General features: G+C 42.8%; 3 protein-coding genes and 1 pseudogene across 8 annotated transcripts in view; 1 reads left to right on the plus strand and 3 right to left on the minus strand.

The window, feature by feature from the left end:
* The window catches only part of LOC109469838 (cytochrome P450 27C1-like), an 8,512-nt gene extending 2,949 nt beyond the window's left edge, over window positions 1-5,563 (minus strand). Inside the window, exons 1-12 of one of the 2 annotated variants that reach the window (XM_019768572.1) lie at window positions 5,516-5,563; window positions 3,927-4,099; window positions 3,345-3,484; window positions 2,934-3,019; window positions 2,400-2,596; window positions 1,989-2,190; window positions 1,574-1,733; window positions 1,204-1,370; window positions 917-995; window positions 542-701; window positions 337-380; window positions 8-214 (exon numbers count right to left, since the gene is read on the minus strand). In XM_019768572.1, the coding sequence (XP_019624131.1) occupies window positions 8-214; window positions 337-380; window positions 542-701; window positions 917-995; window positions 1,204-1,370; window positions 1,574-1,733; window positions 1,989-2,190; window positions 2,400-2,596; window positions 2,934-3,019; window positions 3,345-3,484; window positions 3,927-4,086 (1,602 nt within the window). In that variant the 5' untranslated portion in view covers window positions 4,087-4,099; window positions 5,516-5,563. Of the gene's footprint in view, window positions 1-7; window positions 215-336; window positions 381-541; window positions 702-916; window positions 996-1,203; window positions 1,371-1,573; window positions 1,734-1,988; window positions 2,191-2,399; window positions 2,597-2,933; window positions 3,020-3,344; window positions 3,485-3,926; window positions 5,411-5,515 lie in introns of those variants that run through there. The other variant, XM_019768571.1, reaches the window with a different exon arrangement.
* LOC109469837 lies at window positions 2,509-13,599 on the plus strand. Of its 5 annotated transcripts, none has more exons than XM_019768564.1 (13): window positions 2,509-2,672; window positions 3,536-3,539; window positions 7,533-7,647; window positions 7,897-8,202; window positions 8,609-8,816; window positions 9,105-9,247; window positions 9,778-9,960; window positions 10,383-10,511; window positions 10,811-10,998; window positions 11,199-11,319; window positions 11,566-11,703; window positions 11,837-12,024; window positions 12,337-13,599. In XM_019768564.1, exons 1-13 carry the CDS (start codon window positions 2,617-2,619, stop codon window positions 12,742-12,744), a joined length of 2,187 nt encoding a protein of 728 aa, XP_019624123.1. In that variant the 5' UTR covers window positions 2,509-2,616; the 3' UTR covers window positions 12,745-13,599. The 5 variants fall into 5 exon arrangements, with proteins under 5 accessions (XP_019624123.1, XP_019624126.1, XP_019624127.1 ...); XM_019768567.1 differs by having other exon boundaries at window positions 7,906-8,202; XM_019768568.1 differs by lacking the exon at window positions 3,536-3,539 and having other exon boundaries at window positions 2,509-2,646.
* LOC109469839 (protein YIPF6-like) lies at window positions 13,195-16,099 on the minus strand. The gene is made up of 3 exons (XM_019768573.1): window positions 15,775-16,099; window positions 14,624-14,785; window positions 13,195-14,374 (listed from the first exon to the last, which is right to left on the minus strand). Exons 1-3 carry the CDS (start codon window positions 15,931-15,933, stop codon window positions 14,018-14,020), a joined length of 678 nt encoding a protein of 225 aa, XP_019624132.1. The 5' UTR covers window positions 15,934-16,099; the 3' UTR covers window positions 13,195-14,017.
* LOC109469628 overlaps window positions 15,963-16,134 on the minus strand; it is a 2,874-nt pseudogene continuing 2,702 nt past the window's right edge.

Here is a 16,134-nt window from a genome sequence, read left to right on the forward strand (position 1 = left end):
GCGGTGCCTACGCCGTGTGTCCCTGTCTGCGGTGCCTACGCCGTGCGTCCCTGCCTGTCGTGCCTACGCCGTGTGTCCATGCCTGCGGTGCCCACGCCGTGTGGCCCTGCCTGCGGCGGAAGACGAAGCGCGGGTTCCTGTCGGGCAGCAGCACCAGACTAAAGACCTGCCCCAACTCCGCCTCCTGGCACTCCACATGGAACCGCTGCAAGATCTGGGGAGGAAGGAACTAAGAGTGTCAGGAACTAAACGTGGACAAATAGGAAAGAGAACGAAGAAAACGTTATCTTAACAAAATTCAACTCGATCTTATGATGATATAGGTCAGTTGCTTACCCGGATAATCAGGAGCTGTAGCTGCTGCTCGGCAAACCGCCGGCCTGATGGAAGAAAATGAACTTTTTAAAAAGTGAATTTCATTTTTTTTCAAATACAAATACTCGTAAAATCCCCGTATAATTCCAGACTTACATATTTCTCAAACAACAGATGATTTGTCCCCCCAAAAAATTAGTAATCATAGACCTCGTTTTCTACTTACCGATGCACATGCGCACTCCGTGTCCAAACGGCATGAACAGGTACGGCGGAACTGGTGACGTGTTCTCGTCACGGAGCCAACGGGTTGGGTCAAAGGTCAGTGGATCCGTGAAATACCTCTCCTGGCGGCACATGACGCGATGATGTACCAGGATTTCAGTCTGGCAAGAGAGGTAAACAAAGATGTCCGTTAAATATTGTAATTTTGTATCATATATTGACCATACATAACTGTTTGTGATTATGTCTAGCTTGTCAGTGCAAAAAGTATTCAAAATTAAAGCTATTAAGTATACTAAGTGAACATAAAACACATGAATCCGTCAAGGTGTCACCGTGCTAGAGTGTTGTTCATACGATGTGATTAGGGACTTACCTTTGCAGGCACGTCGTAGCCACCTAGAACAACGTCATAATCATACAGTCTGGGGTTCCCAAAAATTACCGGCCACAATCTACGGAGACCGAGAAAAATAAATAGTTTTATGATGTTAGTCGATTGTATAATTGTAGAGGATGTTTTTAAATCAGAACAAAAGCAGTACCATAGCAGATCAATAAGATTACTTTGTTGGTAGTTTGTGCTATAGGAAATGAAACGCCAACGAAACTGTCTCCAAACAATTTGGTTTTGGCCGGAGATGTTCCGACACTCTCCCTCACCTCAAAGTCTCCTTGATGACTGCCTTAAGATACTTCATTTTCCTCAGGACCTCAGGCGTGACCGGCGCGCCCTCGGGCAGGTGGGTACGGATCTCTCGGTAGACTAAGTCTTGAACCTCCGGGTTTTTGGCCAGGGCGAACAGACTGTACATCATGCCATTGGTGGTCTGGATGGAAAGAAAATATATTTCAATATTTTAACAATGGCTTTCAGTAGACATAACCAATAATAAGAATGCCAGAATGTTAAAATGATTACCGGACATTTTCTACTATAGAACTGTTAGTAGTATATTGCCTTAGTTCTTTCTGTTGTAAATAAAATGCACAGAAGCCGCATACAAACACAGGAAGTTTTTTCTGTCCGTACCGTGTCGATCCCGCCCTGGAACAGGTCCGTGATGGTGGCGCCCACCTCCTCCTTACTGAGCTCTGATTTCTTCAGAAGGTGGAAGAGAAGGCTGTCCTCGGTTCCCGGGTCACCATGTTCAGCATTTCTCCACGCTTGTCTGATATAATTTTCTGATAATCTGGATGAGAATTAATCCAGGAGCTATTAATATCAGTTATGCATGTTTCTTGAAACGTTATTCGCTGAGGAAATGGAGTGAGAAGCTGAATTTGGTCACCAGAGCATTTTTTTCTTAATTATAGATCTGTTGTTTTGTACAAAATGTTATGTTGAGCTAATACATCAGGTTGGTTCTGTCCAAGGTGCTGAAATCTAATGTACGAAGCATAATAAATACATGTTACCCAATAAATGGAGTTTATTGTAATCTAACCTTACGAATGTATCCTGAGCTGATGCCATACTTCTCCAGGTGGGAGTGGGGACTACTTTGTACAAGGGAAGACTAAAAATCAGCTTCCCAAGGCAGCGGAAGTACATCTGTGTGCTGCGGACCAACTGCATCGCGTCTGAGTTCTCGGTCAAATCCATGCCTAGACAGCCAGCACGTATCCCGAAAGCCAGGCGGGCAATAGCTGCGGAAGAAAGTAAGCAGAAAGTTTTGTTTCTTTGTTTATCTATACGAAAAATTAAAATAACAAACTCCATCCACCGTGTTGTTGTTGATGTAGTAATTAGATCCTAACAACGACAAAAAATCAACATGTTTGATGATGCCATTTTTCGTTACTATACTTCTTTCATCCTTATAGAATCTCCAGATGTACATTTGTAGATTACGCACATTCCAAGGACCACAGGTGCAGCTCGTCCTTGTAATTTCTCTCCATGACGTCACTTCCTGGATCGCGGAGCATGTCGGTCCTCATGACGAACTCCTGAGCGATGTTGTCCATGTTGTGGAGGACGGCACTCTGCACGGCCGGCCGGAGGATCCTGTCTTGAGCCAGACGTCTTAGACGGTGCCATTCCGCGTCTTGTCTGGAAGATATAGCAGCGATATGGCGTCTGCACCAATATTGTCGGGCCTTGTGAGACCTTTCTGTACCTTGTCAAGGTTGTATACTACAATACTACAAAGGTTGTACACTACAGGTTTTACACTACAAATGGGCTGTTATCAATTAGGATTTTACCGTTGTCAATTTTGACCGAAGGAGATCATACATGCTACAATTTTGTACCCATTGCATGCAAACATGTATGCCCCAGTGTACACTCCGATCCATACATTGACTGGAGTGTAAATTTTGTGCCCGTTATGGTGCTAGGTACGTGTATCATTACACAAGCCTATAGATCTAGAAGTCAGTCTTACAGGTTGAGGAGTCCCAGCGGGATGCCCCGTCCCGTCCTGTACACCACATCAGGTTCGATCACGGTCCGTCCGGGGTACCGGCCTTCCTGAAGATAAACTCTATGTTTGTTACAGTGTTTTTTTCTTAATTAGGATAGCTTCATACGTAGTCCAGAAAACGTGCAAAATAATAGATCCCGATAGGTGGCGCGGAACTTCAGTAACACATGTTGTCATGGCCTAGCGCCTATCAACAAATCTCATCAAAGCGCAGAAACAAATCACAAATACCTCAAAACATGATGGCTATACACCCCCCCCCCAGGTATATTGAATACCATACACAATATAATAAGCTTAATGCCACCTCTATAATTGGAGTTTTATTATGGATACTAGCTAGTGCCGATGTCATGAATACAAGCGTCAAACCTGCATGAAGACTTCCTGTGCAATCTCTCGAGAGAAGACGTGAACGATCTCGCGCCCGAGGAGCTTCTCTCTGCAGATGTCACCATACTGACGGTGAAGGTCAAGATGGCGCTCGTGAAGCCTGCCCACTCCGTAACGGCCTGAGCGTCGTAACGGCAAGTAATTATAAAAGAATAAGAATACCTACAGAGATCGGTACATTGTGTTCAGACGAACGATCCTTGTGGACACATATACGCATAGAATCGCTTCTTCAAGGCCAAACCATTTCAACAAGCTATGTCTACAATTCTCTTATCGGATAACGTTAGTAGTACATATATCTATTCGCATCACGTACCCACCATGTGTTTGCGCCTCGGGTGTCGGATATCTAAAATTACATTCTAGATATTAGTTTAACATGCCATGGTTTGGCCAGGTATGTCTTGAATATTTCATATCAGATGAATAGAAAAGCGTTTTAAAATGGTTGCCTTGCCAACGCGGATCTACTGCATCTGAGTCTTTGATATTTTTTACCTCGATACATTCACGTGTTTGTGAAGAAGGAAAAAAATGACAGACATCCTTTGACTTCACCTAAAGAAGAGTAGTCCTTTAGCCGACCGATGAGCGGCAGGCTTGGCGGCCCTGGTATCGCGTGAAAAGGTGTGTTCCTCCGGGCAAGTCCCTCGTCAGCCTCCATCAGTCCTGCTGCTAGTGCGGCGCTCATCTTCCTTCTGCCCCAGCATTTCAGCATGCCCACCCACCGCCTAGAAGGAACAAACATCATGCGGCAAGTCTCTGCAGAAAGTTACCACAAAGTGCACATGTAGAAAATAGCCGACGAGGATAATGCTGTCTGAACGTCGTACTTATATCTATCGCTTCTTGGTAAAACGTACTTAGTCCTATCTGTGACGTTCACTATTTACGCAGCCGGACAGCTGTACCCTTGAAGTCAAGATAACACTCCCAAGGCCGTACACGTATCACATGTGAAACAGAAAAGAAGCAGCATACAAAACATGGGCAAATATAGAGCTGATAAAGACATTTTCGATGAATTGAAATGTTAACGTACCTCATCTCGATATAGTGGTTACAAACAAATCCGTGGATTAGGAGGTTTAGTCAAATATAGGACAGCAGAGAGAATCTTTTGGAGCGGTATACCAAGAACTGATTTGATACCATGTGTGGGTGAATCCATGTATTGATAATTTGCAGATGTACCGGTTGTGTAGTGTCATGGTGAGCATAAGATCAGTAGGCGCAGTACATCAAAGGGAGGAGGTGACCTATCATAATTGCTTGTTGATCCGCTGTCAATGTACATCATGTTCAACAGTAAGATTTGCGAACAGTATGAATTCAAGTACATTTCGTATTTGGCAAGGAAGGGTGGCGATTTAGCTATTAGCTACAGCTTGTGATAGAATGCGGCCTTGAGAGTTTAGGTAATCTACCAGTAAGATATCGATTCTGCACGAGACATCAGTACATCATAGCGTCAGGCATGACGTAAATTCTGCATTGAGAACCAGCAAGTCAGCAAGCATGGAGTCAGCTGAGGTGGGAAATGAGTTCATAACTACAGGGTTAGGGTTAGCGTAACTCTAAATTAGGGTTACATGACCCTAAATTAGCCAACCCTAAATTAGGGTTACATAATTATGTACATATCTCTTAGCTACCTATATGCCATAGATGATAAGATAATTTGTTCCTTTCTGGTCTTATCCGCTTTAAAAGATGTCGACAGGAACTCCACTGCAGTTCCAGAACGAGCTGCTAGTTGGGAAAACCCACATCACTTATTCCTGACAGGAAAAGCTATCTGTCGCCAAAAAGTCAAGACCATAGTATGTTCAGGACAAAGGACACAAACACCGGATCTTTTGCTGCAGTACCAAGTTCCAAGTACCATCGTCAGCCACCAGGAGGCCCATATTTGACCTTGAACTTTGTTTTCCTACGACCTATCAACAAACTAAATATCATCACAATCCATAAAGGCGTTCTGAGGTTATGCTGACTACAAATGCGGAAACACAGACACAGACACATGTACACAGACACAGACACACACAGACACACACACACAGACACACACACACACACACAGACCAAAAACAATACCTCCGTTACTCATGGCGGTAATAAGACAAGAAACGAACAACAACTACCTAGTTTCTGTTCCTAGATCACCTGTCTGAGCATTGTTGCTGCAAAGGTTCTTTAATAAAACAACGTACGCCAGTGCGCAAAACAGGGAAGTCGTGGGAGTTCCCCTTTCACTTCCCCACGTGGGCGTTCCGCTACAGGTATCTGTATCTATATAGCCGGTATAACCGCCGTTCGGCGTAACACACCAGCTGCGTACAGGCGTTGCAGAAACCAGAAGTCTTTGGGGTTTCTTTTCCGTCTCATGTTATTCGACAGAGGCAGCAGACACCCGTACTACGGATTGCAGGATTCAAAAAGCAAGATCCATTCACTTATAAGCCCTAGCCACCTAAAGACGTGTTCTCGTCACGCCTTCTTTAAGTCAAAGACGTGCTCCATCTTGAATGTTTAAATTGGGCTGCCTGAAGTACATCGCACAGTGAACAAGGTGAGTGGATTATCTCAATACAAGTGACAATATTGTTTAGCAGGTTTGTCACTTGTTCTTGATAAAAAGCTTGATGAACATGGGTTTAGAAAGATGTTTGGTGTCTTGTGGGGCTACGTCGTGCTTTGTCAATGCATGTGACATGCCTTATTAGGGGTGAAGATTCGCTACCAGATCTACATCGATTTTTCAGTTTCAACATGAAACATTTCTGTAGCGGTACTAAAATACGTCGCCTATTTTCAAACTTTTGGTACCGGTACTGGCATGCAACAGTCAAATTTAATCCAACGGCGGGACGTCTGTGGGAAGTATAGTGTTTTGAGTACTCTACCTTCTTGCAGGATCAGTTCTCTGTGGGTAATCTAAGGGACAAACTTGTACGGCTAAGGATAAAGAAAAGTAACCATCATAATGTTCATTTCCGTATTTTACTACACATGTACCAAGCTGAATCTATAATACGTCTCTCGAAAGGAAATCCTGCTGTTGAGCGTTGTAAGGGGACATGGCCGCCTGCACCTACTTGTAAACCTTCACATACTCTCACGTACCATTGTGTGTTCAGCGCGTAAAGGGTCCAACAAGGTACAACTTGAGAAGCACATATTCTACACTCATCATAGAAACGATGCACACAATAGTTGAAGTCTATAAGTATAACATTTAGCGCCCTTCACAAGAGATCAAATGCATCAGAAACGAGTTGGCGCGACTTGATTAAGCTGGAGTTTCCACCGGTAAATGTGGACGATCAGAACGGGTGGTGGAGTCCGCAGGTCGGCAGCAAGACAAACCGTCAACAGAAAGGTCAGATGACGTCAGAAGAAACTACGTAAACAAAACAAACAGGTCGGTCGACACCCCACCTTAGGACGAGTCCACTGTGGCAATGTTAGGGGGGGGGTATTGAGCAGCTCATTGTTCGCTTTGTGGAACATTTCGGATATGCCACTCAACAGGCGTTCAAAATGTTTATGACAGCAAATGTGTTTAAAAGTATAGGCGCATGCTTGATGAACTTCAGAAATTAGCATATGATAAATACAAAGACCAACCCGTAAGTCAGCATAGGAGGCTAGAACCAGGAAACGGGCAAATATAAAAAATGGGAAACAGAAATGTTTCCGTTCCGTAAATAGTTTCATCGGGTTTGTAAATCAATTTAAATAGTTTCCTTAGTTTTACAACCATATATTTTAGTGTGTTAATGTTTCTGTCTGTCATTCTCCTCAGGGCATCCTGAACACATGCCTTCGTCAGGCACAGTTTTTTTTAGTATTACTTGGTGTTAACTTTAAGGTTATGTTCAGCAAAAGGGTTATTTATTGTTGGCGTCTGTGTGTGTTTGGTGTGTGTGTTTGTTGTTTGTTAGATTGTGGTCACGATAATTTGAGATAGCTTCGTGACATTTGGAGGTAAAGTGAATTTCATTCTAGTACTTAGGGTATTTGCAAGTTAAGTGGAGATGAACATCATTAATTATAATTTATTCCGTGGTAGTGCGCGGAAAAAAAGTGACGAAAGGGTTTTCCTGAAAAAAAAAAGGTTCTTGTTTTGAAACATAGATATGTTTTCATATTCTGTAGATGGTGCTCGGAACAGTGTTTGCGATTCTTCTTTTCGCAAGATCTGCGTCTCCCTTGACGGTCGCTCCAACGCTCGACTCTTCAACTGATGGCTATGATGATAACTGGGACTACGGTAACAATTTGGACATGATTGATATTTCACCAAGTTTGAGTGATTTCATGTTGAAAAGACTTCCTTGATATTTCCTATAGACTGTGTTCTCGTTAAGTCTAAATCATTTAAACTTATAAGCTTGGTTGAAGTGATTCTAGGAAATAGATACTTAAGATAGTCACTCTCTCAAGACCACGAATTTGTACTTGTCTTTTTTGTAAATGTCCCAGTCATCTTATTACTTACACGTAAAATATTGTTTCACAGAAGAACCAGATCCATGTGACTATATTGATGAACACGAGATTCACAAGGCTTACGAAGAGGAAGAGGTGCAGATGAGATGCCCCCTAGCGGACTGCATCTTTCCCAACAGCCCGTTCTCTTGGTACAAAGATGGCAGAGAGTTCCCCTGGACGGACCCACCCTCAGAAAGGATCACACTGAGAGGAGACCTACGCGAGACGTTGGAGATAGACAGTGTACAGATAGATCCGGATAACGGCACGTACCGATGTGAGGGGGTGAACGGGACGGAGCGACTGGTCGGATATATATCACTCCACGTGAAACGTCAGTACAATTCTTTTCTCCTGCCTGTATGTGTTTGTAACTGTCGAGTCAGCAATGTTCCTTTTTGAATGTTATACAAACAACCGATGAGATTGCACAAGTAGTCCTTAAAACTTTCATTTTTCATAAGACGGTGAATAAATACATCAGTGATGCTCTACAACTTGATAAGAGTCTTATGAAAACCATATAAAATTTTTCTTTACGAAAATGAACTATCCACTGCTCAGAACCTAGAATTGCGTTCGTTTAGGGTTAAAGGAAAACTTATCTTACAATACATGTGCAGCCCCTTGTCTTGTTTGTACTTTTCTATCCTTGTAATACTAACCGAGAGAACTCTTCTCTTGGAGAATTGGTGCGATTTCCTCGGTCATAAAGTTCCTGTCACATGTATCCTCACCAGCGGCGAAGACCAAACACTCACCCAACATCCAACAACCATTTTGTTCCGATCCGTGTGTGGAGTACCGCCGGCCGGGACAGAACGTCAACATCACCTGCAGGGCGTACATGGGCGTACAGCAGGTGATCACACAGGTGTACTGGATCACCAACGGCGCCTTTATCAAAGATACGGGCAGGATTCACCACGAGGGACCGCATATCGAGAGGTGAGTTTTAACTGGCGTGCACCATATTCACCGCTTGCTTTGGAAAGCCTCTCTGGCAGCTCGCATGGGAAAGAATTTTTCTAAGGCATGAAAAAGCTCCTTTGCATGCTCTGAAACCTTCTACGGCCACGGTACTGAGTGTGTAAGTGATCATGAGTGAAACCTTCTTTGTCAATATGGATCCTCGTGTGTTCAAGACATAAATGGAAAAGCAGGAAAACGGAACGTCATTTTTCAACGTTTGAGGCATCATTGTTTTTGTTAAATCGACTTTACTTATAATTTTAGGGAGGACAAGGAAAGGAAAGTGTACGTGACCAGGGCCCTGTTCATCACCGACATCCGGCCTGGAGATTACAGGAAGTATACCTGCGTGGCTAAGAACGAGTACGGTAACCACACAGTACCGGTCGAGCTGAGGGAGGGGGACGGTGAGATGATTCTAGATCTTTAAGCTTGTGTCATTTTCCCCCAAGAAAGTCTGCCATGTGGCCACTTTATGGTTTCCACTAAATTTAAAGGTATTTGAAGAGTAGTGAATGGGAAGAACCCCAAGTGAAGGAGGCTTGCAGTGCTCACATGCTTAGCTTGCACAACGACAAGATGCAAAGTACCACATTCTTGTTTCACGTTTACAGATCGCTTGCACGTCTTCAGGTACTTTACATGTATGTTCAACTTCTTTGTATCAGTTGTCTAAGGTGTAGCAATTTGAACGCTGAACCAGGAGTACAATGATATGCGGGCATAATTGATACCTACCTACCTACCTAGTCCCATGACCGACACTGGTCGTCGGGGGGACAAGGCAGACTTTGCAGCAGGAGTTAATAATTGATACCCTTATCTACAAAATTATGTCCAAGACTGTCGTTGTTTCCCATAAATATAAGTGGTTGGCGGTAATCATGTCATCTTTGAGACATCTGAAGCATGACGTATCTCAATTACATCCTATCAGATCCCAACGCTCCTCCCGTCTTCGGGGATGATGTGAGAGAGAAAATGCAGCAGTACAGGAATGGGGCGGCAGGGGGCGGTGCTGTGCTGATAACGTTATGTCTCCTGGCCATGGTGTATTACTGGAAGAAACTCGAGATACGTCTAATGATTAAGGACAAGTTCATGCCATTTGAGGAAGGAGGTATCTGTTGTTTTTGTTGTTTGCAAGTTCAAATTTGTCAGAATAATCTCATTAATAGCTGTCATTTATGAATTGTAGAATAGTCTTCATGTCGGATAGCTATGGAATCACACATCAGATCGAGGATGTCTTTCTTTACATATGGCAAACATTGTCGTTGGATATTATAGTTTTGATACAGTAAAAATTAGCAAGGCAACATACATTAATTGTACATACCATATTAATCATCAGTATGTGACAGCTGAAGTGAATAATGTAAGTATTTTCATATTTTGACCTTTTAAGGTAAACGTTTTAATGATGTTGAACTATGTCATTGAGTGGATGCTATGCTATCTGTTTGATCAAGTCAATCAACAGGTGGTCTATTGACATAACGGTGATTAATTGAGCTATTGATAATGTATATTGTATTGCAGACACCATAGAGTACACGTCTGGTGGTGACGAGGATTACCTGTTCCACGAACAGGAGCTGCACGTCACACACTTCACCATGGACGTCAAGCTTCAGGAGAACGCCAGGGTCCTGCTGTCCCAGGGGAAAGGTAAGGCATCAAACCTGCAGGTCATACCCATTCAGAAAGTCTCGGATGTTTGCTTTCTGTCAGTGTCAATTGCTATGCAAGAACAGCATGGATGTGTTTGGAAAATGCTTACCATTTAAGGAAATGGACAGAATGAAACGTTACTACCCCTTTATTTTACAATGTTAATGTACTTCTTCTTAATTCTCCTGATATTTCTTTTAATTGTGCTATAAACATAGGTATCATCCGTTCATAAATTAATAATTCTACATTTTTCGGGCTTTCTGAGGTTCTGAAAAAATCTTTTTGATATGCAGGACATGAAGGTGTGACGTACGAAATCATCATCGGCTCCGACAACAACACCAGGTCTGCTATTCAACGGAAGACTGTCCGTGGCGCGCAGGTGTCAGACCAGAGAGAAGTCTCTGCCTCCACTCCTCACATTCTGTCCAGCGATGAATGGAAAACCTTCTGGGTTAGCTTCAAGGATGGACACATCGAGGTTGGAAAGTTTCTCTTTGGTTAAGAGGTGGCATGGGAAGTATTACTGCAAACAATTTCAAGTTTTTAAAACTATAAGCCTTCAAATGCTTAACCCCCTTTTTCTGGAAAGTGCCAGTTTATGATCCAAGCCAATGCTCCTTGTCAATACATACTACAAAAAAACTGACAGCATGTCTTGATCTGTTTTCTATCAATTAGGTTGGAATTCCTGGGGAGGATCCATTCTTGAGGTGGGTGGAGGCAGGGCCTCTCAACATCAAGTACCTGGGCTACATGAACGGTTCCAGGGCAAAGGGCAAACTCAGGTTCTCTGACCTCGGTATGAGACCGTACCCTTTCTTCTTTCATTTCTTTCTTTTTGTTGTTAATGACAGACGTTATGGAAGAAAAGTTACATGAAGGAACACACCCTCAGATAGAACATTTAAAAAACATATGTGCAATATAAAGCAATTTTAGTTTTAAATGTAGCAGGATTTATGGCAATGCAGTTTCTTTAATTGGACAGCTATGTTTGCAGACTATTCTACACATTTCTTTGATTGTTTCTGCCTTCTATTTCCAGGTCAGAAGGAGTATGATGTCTTTATCCTGTATGACATTGAGCAGCTTGGGTTTGTGAAAAACCTACTCCTGCCCTTCCTGGAGAAAACCTGTCGCTGTGTGGTCAGGATCGAACATCGTGACTTTATTGGAGGGTCAGGTAAGCTTCACATAATATCAGGTAATGTTTGTAACCATGTTTTCTTTGTACAAAATAAGGGAAATCATGTAAACCTAAATAAAGCTCTGTTCTGTGTAGTATTGTAATGATAGATTCACTTGTCTACACCCAGACAAATATGAGGACTATGTTGAGTTCATTGAGCGGTCTCGCCGAGTGCTGTTCGTGTTGTCTCCTAACTACGTGAAGAACCAGTGGATGAAGTTTGCATCGTGTGTCGCTCTGGACGAGATGCTGCGGGAGAAGGCCAGAATTGTTATGATTGAATACCAGCCAATCAAGGACCAGGAAGACTTTGAGGTAATTAAATTGTGTTAAAAAAAGTTAAATCTTCAAGAAAATCTTGGGAGGAAAAATCACAGCATTTTCTGGCTGTACCATTTTCCTAACTGCAAGACTACATTGTAGCTGCCAGGAAACATGACAATTTTCCATCTCAACATCTGCATGAGGATAACTTTTAGGTGCACATGAATATTTATGGAACTGCTTGTGTAAGGTGAAAAATCTACAGCACTTAGGAGTGCATTGTGTGTGATCTAAAGTCCTGTCTCCCCCACTTTCTGTTTGAGATGAAGTAGTGTTATTATTGGTGTGGACACTTTTTTCCAGACACTGAAGATATTCAATGAGCAGGTTCAGAAGCTGATGAAGGCCGTCACGTGCATCAAGTGGTCAGATGAGGCCGAGAACAGGACTGACCACCGGTTCTGGCGCGAGCTCCGTTACAACATGCCCAAGAAGAGAGTCCTCAGCAGGCAGAGCTCAGCCTGGGAACTGCTTCGCCAGCGCTCCGTCGTGGCTGACAGTGTTGTCTCCAATTCTATCGTCCGCTTCGGGTTCCGCCGGCAGAGGTCCACCCTGTCTGACGGCGTTGCTGACTACAACAGACTAAGGTCCACGTTTTCTGATGACAGCACAGTTATTGCTGAGGATGACTGTGAAGAGCTATGTTTTGTTGATGAGACGAGTCCGTGTAATAACAGGAACAGCAGGTTGGAGATGGAGACAGTTCTGTAGATGATAGTATCTTCTACAGTTTTACTACTTCTAGTCTGTTGATGTTAGACTGTTATGCATATAGGTTTTGTATTCTTACTTGGTAATTACTTTGGCATTGATGACCTATTTCATATTGTGCAATGATGTAAGAATATTGATATTCTATCATGAATATACATGTAATTAAATAATATTTTGTTGCGTGTTGCGTTTGACTGTACATTAGGTACCTCTGACAACATGCTTGTAAAGGAATTGTTTGTATATTTTGAGATGGAAATTGGTATCATGTTGGATTGTATAAATTATGCAAACTTACTTTGTAAACATGCTGAGCCTCATAACTACATTGTGATGAACCATCATACTGAAATAGTAGAAGGATATAACAATTAACTTTCCATGTCATTTGTGTTCATTACTCATAGGATTTCAAACTACTTTCTGTATTACTGTTTAGCAAAGAAATGCAATGGGTACAACAGAAAGGCTTAGTTGTACAAATGTATTTGGTGTATCATCCATACAGGCATGACATTTATTCATACAGTAATGATGACTTCACAGTAGGTGGTATCTTTAACTGTAACAAGTATATCCCTTTTCCAGCAGCAAAACGTTATCATATGATTGCATATATACCTGATTGTACAATAACTTGAATCTCTGATTCTTGAGATCTGACCTTCAACAATGACTTAGTCTATAAATACTCAGATATTCTCTTATATGTAATAACAAATCCATGTGCCATATCTTCATGTGCACACCAAAAAAAAACGCTTTACAATCTAGCAAATTGACAAAACAATACATGATATGGTTGAAAAGTCAACTCCTTATTACATGACTTAAGCCCAACTTTGAAATAAATAAAATTTTGATCAATACACAAAATAACAAGTCACCTTGTGGTCTGCCTCTTCTGATGAAAGAATTACATCCTTTTAATACCTCTTATAAAGTGTAATTTTAACATCTATATATACACATACCCTTCAATATATAAATTCCTTGTCACCATTACAGGCTTTCTTTCCAGTCATGGCACAGAAGACACAACATAATACAAAAACAAACTTTACTACCTATGAATATGAAATAACTTGTTGGAAATCAAGTTGAATTACTAGTATTGACCAATAATAAAAAGCCCATCAACTTTACTTCTTAGCATCTAGCTACCCTTTGACTAGAGTGTTCTTCAGAAAGAAAGCCATCAACCATAATTAGTATCAATAAGGACCAAAACTAGACTGTTTCTGTCTAAAATCTCACTTTAGTCTGAACACTAGGTGTCTGAGTGTGTATGTGATATTATCATCCAGCTGATGATAAAGTAAAACAAGAAGATTGGATAAACTGCCAGAGCTTTTCTGTTGACTGGTTGGCTGTCTCCCAGGAAGGCCATGGCTGCGAAGGTCGACCAGGCGAACCCAAGGAGCACGGTTACAAAACGTATGGCGAACAAAACGATAGTCTGTGTAGCGGTGGCTGCCAGGATAATTCTGCACACGATGAGCGCGATGCTGAGAGGGAGGACGCAGTAGCCCAGGACACACACACTCTGGAAGAACGACAGCTGACCTCCAAGCAGCTGGGAGTTCAAGGTCACTACCACAGCACCCACCCACAGGATCACAAACACCTGTGACAAGCAATGCGTATATCAAGTACTGTACTGGGCTTCTTCAGGTGAAATGTTCAAATTTCAACAGCTGCTATTTCCAAAACTTTGACGGATAACACATCTCTCCTATTTTCTTCCTTCACTTTTTTATTTCCATCTTTTTATTTTGTTTTCTCACTTTTTTTCTTCAACCTCATGTTTTCTTGATTAACCAGAAAGAACGTAACCTGTCTACTGCATTACTTCGCTGTAGCACCATTGGCTTACCTCAGCGAACTGCGGAGCTCCGGTGTCTGCTGCGTTGTCCCCCTGTAGTAAGAGTGCCACCATGACACACAGCACCAGCGGTCCCCACAGGTCCCACTCTCTCAGTAACGACCGGCTTCCTTTCAGTGGGTTCAACACGTGGACAAACTTCTTCCCTACTGCCTGAAAGTACAGACTGGATGTAATGACATATGGCACATAGAAAACGTATAACCAAGGAGGTTAAAAATCAAAATTGTATTTAACCTCCTTGGTCACAAGGAGTCAAGGACATAATTTTTGTATTATAACTAGCCGTGGCGACTCTTGATTCGGGCTTACATTGCATTACCCTCAGCAAGAGTCGTGGAAAGATCCATTGGCAGAACTGCACATTTCCCGTTGGCTGCTCGATGCTCCGTTTTTGACCCGGTTTTTTGCTGTCCCGAGCTTCCCTACAATATAACTCCACAATTGGCCGGGTTGCCGATGTTCAGATCGGCCCAAATATTCCACAGCGCGACCAAACACTACCTAACCTCACTTATTTACGCTCCGCGCGGCCATCTTGAATATAGTCGGGAATGTCCGGTGCAGTCGTCGGGAACGCTCGGAAGCGTCACGATTACCGAAGCGCGACCGAAAACTCTCCGATCATAACCGGAAAGCCTGCCGAGCGTTCCCGACGACTGCACCGGACATTCCCGACTATATTCAAGATGGCCGCGCGGAGCGTAAATAAGTGAGGTTAGGTAGTTTTTGGTCGCGCTGTGGAATATTTGGGCCGATCTGAACATCGGCAACCCGGCCAATTGTGGAGTTACATTGTAGGGAAGCTCGGGACAGCAAAAAACCGGGTCAAAAACGGAGCATCGAGCAGCCAACGGGAAATGTGCAGTTCTGCCAATGAATCTTTCCACGACTCTTGCTGAGGGTAATGCAATGTAAGCCCGAATCAAGAGTCGCCACGGCTATATTATAACGTTATTGCTGTATAACGTGGTTCACAAATATTTGTGCAGTACTAATGCATGGTAGCGGGTAATATGTCAACGGCGAAGGCACCTGAGACGTAAACAATAACACCTGTAAACAAATTATAAACACCTGTTTAATGAGTTCTAGCCAACGTTGCCCCCCTCCCCTTCTACACTCAGTCATACAATGGCTACCTTCAGATCTCTGAGAATGGTGTCCTTCACCGGCTCGTCTAGCGTGGAGAAGTCGTCCTCGTCCATCTCGGGAGGCGCCCCGGGGACGGTGATGTCCCCCTCCACGTCCAACGGCACCTGGTCCGTCACGTCAGACACGTCAACACTCGTCGCCGCCATTTTGCAATTGTTTTAGCAGGGACAAGCCATTAGGTCTATGTTTATGTGTTGGTACTATGAATATGTAACAAGTTTGACTATATATTGGTGTAAAATATTATGTTTGAACTTATAAAAACGTGGAATAACTTGATGGGGAAATTTTCAATTCCATTTATATCGCAAAAGGAAGCTGTGCCTAGAGCTCCTTGTGGACGTAAT

Source organism: Branchiostoma belcheri, unplaced genomic scaffold (assembly GCF_001625305.1).
Source record: "Branchiostoma belcheri isolate BF01 breed outbred unplaced genomic scaffold, Haploidv18h27 scaffold21, whole genome shotgun sequence".
Lineage (NCBI taxonomy): Eukaryota > Metazoa > Chordata > Leptocardii > Amphioxiformes > Branchiostomatidae > Branchiostoma > Branchiostoma belcheri.

Bases quoted from the DNA above. Each gene is read 5' to 3' on its own strand.
- LOC109469837 (XM_019768564.1), top strand. From the start codon at position 2,617: ATGGCGTCTGCACCAATATTGTCGGGCCTTGTGAGACCTTTCTGTACC. The intron at 9,961-10,382 runs GTATCTGTTGTT...ATTGTATTGCAG, and splicing joins CATGCCATTTGAGGAAGGAG to ACACCATAGAGTACACGTCT. The intron at 11,704-11,836 runs GTAAGCTTCACA...GTCTACACCCAG, and splicing joins TGACTTTATTGGAGGGTCAG to ACAAATATGAGGACTATGTT.
- LOC109469839 (XM_019768573.1), bottom strand. From the start codon at position 15,933: ATGGCGGCGACGAGTGTTGACGTGTCTGACGTGACGGACCAGGTGCCG. The intron at 14,786-15,774 runs GTAGCCATTGTA...CTGTACTTTCAG, and splicing joins CCATTCTCAGAGATCTGAAG to GCAGTAGGGAAGAAGTTTGT. The intron at 14,375-14,623 runs GTAAGCCAATGG...TGCTTGTCACAG, and splicing joins GAGCTCCGCAGTTCGCTGAG to GTGTTTGTGATCCTGTGGGT.